The 1,359-nt window shown below is 46.5% G+C and overlaps 1 protein-coding gene across 1 annotated transcript in view; it reads left to right on the top strand.

The window, feature by feature from the left end:
* LOC109910942 (ER degradation enhancer, mannosidase alpha-like 2) overlaps positions 1–1,359 on the top strand; it is a 51,022-nt gene that overhangs the window by 26,420 nt on the left and 23,243 nt on the right. Inside the window, exon 7 of the mRNA XM_048608535.1 lies at positions 475–600. Coding sequence (XP_048464492.1) covers positions 475–600 — 126 coding nt within the window. The remainder of the gene's footprint in view (positions 1–474; positions 601–1,359) is intronic.

Here is a 1,359-nt window from a genome sequence, read left to right as displayed (position 1 = left end):
CACAACTTGTCTGTTTGAAAGGGACCCGAACAGAATTTTCAGTTTGCTCATTATCGTTTTGTGTTTTCTCTTGTGTGTTTTATCAACACAACATTATATTGGATATGTGATGCAGAAACAGGCCATTTGGCTTAACCAGCCCATACTGGTCTTTTTATGCTCCACTTGAGCCTTCTCCCATCTAAATCTATTATTATAATTCTCTGTTCCCTTCTCTGTCATATTCTGATCTAACTTCCTGTTAAATGCATCAATACAGTTTGCTACAACCACTGCCTGTGATAGTGAGTGCCACATTCTCATCAAATAGTTGAGTGAAGAAGTTTCTTCTGAATTCCCACTCAGATTTCTTGACGACTATCTTGGGTTGACGGCCTCTCATTATGCTCTGCCCTGCAGGAGAAAACTTTCAGTATCCACTTGTTCTGTCTGCGAGTCCTAATGGTTTTGTTGTGTGCCTGTTCCCTTCTGTAGTGGTGGGAGGCTTATTGTCTGCTCACATACTCTCCAAAGAAGGTGGAATCCAGGTAGAGCCAGGATGGCCCTGTTCTGGACCTTTGCTCAGATTGGCGGAAGAAGCTGCTCGCAGGCTACTGCCAGGTGAGTGGGCCCCCCATGCCATACCGATACGGGCATGTTGGACATGTACCATCTTCCTTTCCTCTTGTTGCTGTTGCCTTTGTTTCCAAACATGATTACATTTGCAAACCGCACCTCACTGTTCCAAACATGTGCTGTGCTTTAATAGGCTGGGGTATAGGGTATAAAAGCAGGGAGCTTATGCAAAGGGTGGCACAGTGGTTAGCACTGCTGCCTCACGGTGCCAGGGACCCGGGTTCGATCCCACCCTTGGGCGACTGTCTGTGTGGAGTTTGCACATTCTCCTCGTGTCTGCATAGGTTTCCTCCAGGTGCTCCGGTTTCGTTCCTTCCACAGTCCAAAAACGTGCAGGTTAGGTGGGTTGGCCATGCTAAATTGCCCATAGAGTCCAGGGATGTGCAGGTTAGGTGGATTAGCCATGGGAAATGCAGGGTTACAGGGATAGGGTAGGGGTGTGGGTATGGGTGGGAAGCTCTTCGGCGGGCTTGTGTGGACTTGATGGGCCAAATGGCCTGCTTCCACACTGTATTCCATACTATGAATAGCTGAATAAAGCATCAATTAGAGAGGAGAGCTAAACCCAGCCTCCATCCCGATCACTTACTTGTAAACTTTTCCAAAACCAGAATTGCGCCTGATCTCTAACTTCAGCTTGGGTATCATTCATAGAACATGTCACGCAGAGAGTTCAAGAGTCAATAGTAATGTGCACTTTTCCTGAATAAAAACTGAAAGAACTGCTGATGCTATAAATCAGGA

This window comes from Rhincodon typus, chromosome 19, assembly GCF_021869965.1.
Source record: "Rhincodon typus isolate 14 chromosome 19, sRhiTyp1.1, whole genome shotgun sequence".
NCBI classification, from domain to species: Eukaryota; Metazoa; Chordata; class Chondrichthyes; order Orectolobiformes; family Rhincodontidae; genus Rhincodon; species Rhincodon typus.
Note: the sequence above shows the minus strand (reverse complement) of the source record. Positions and strands in the feature narration are given on the sequence as shown.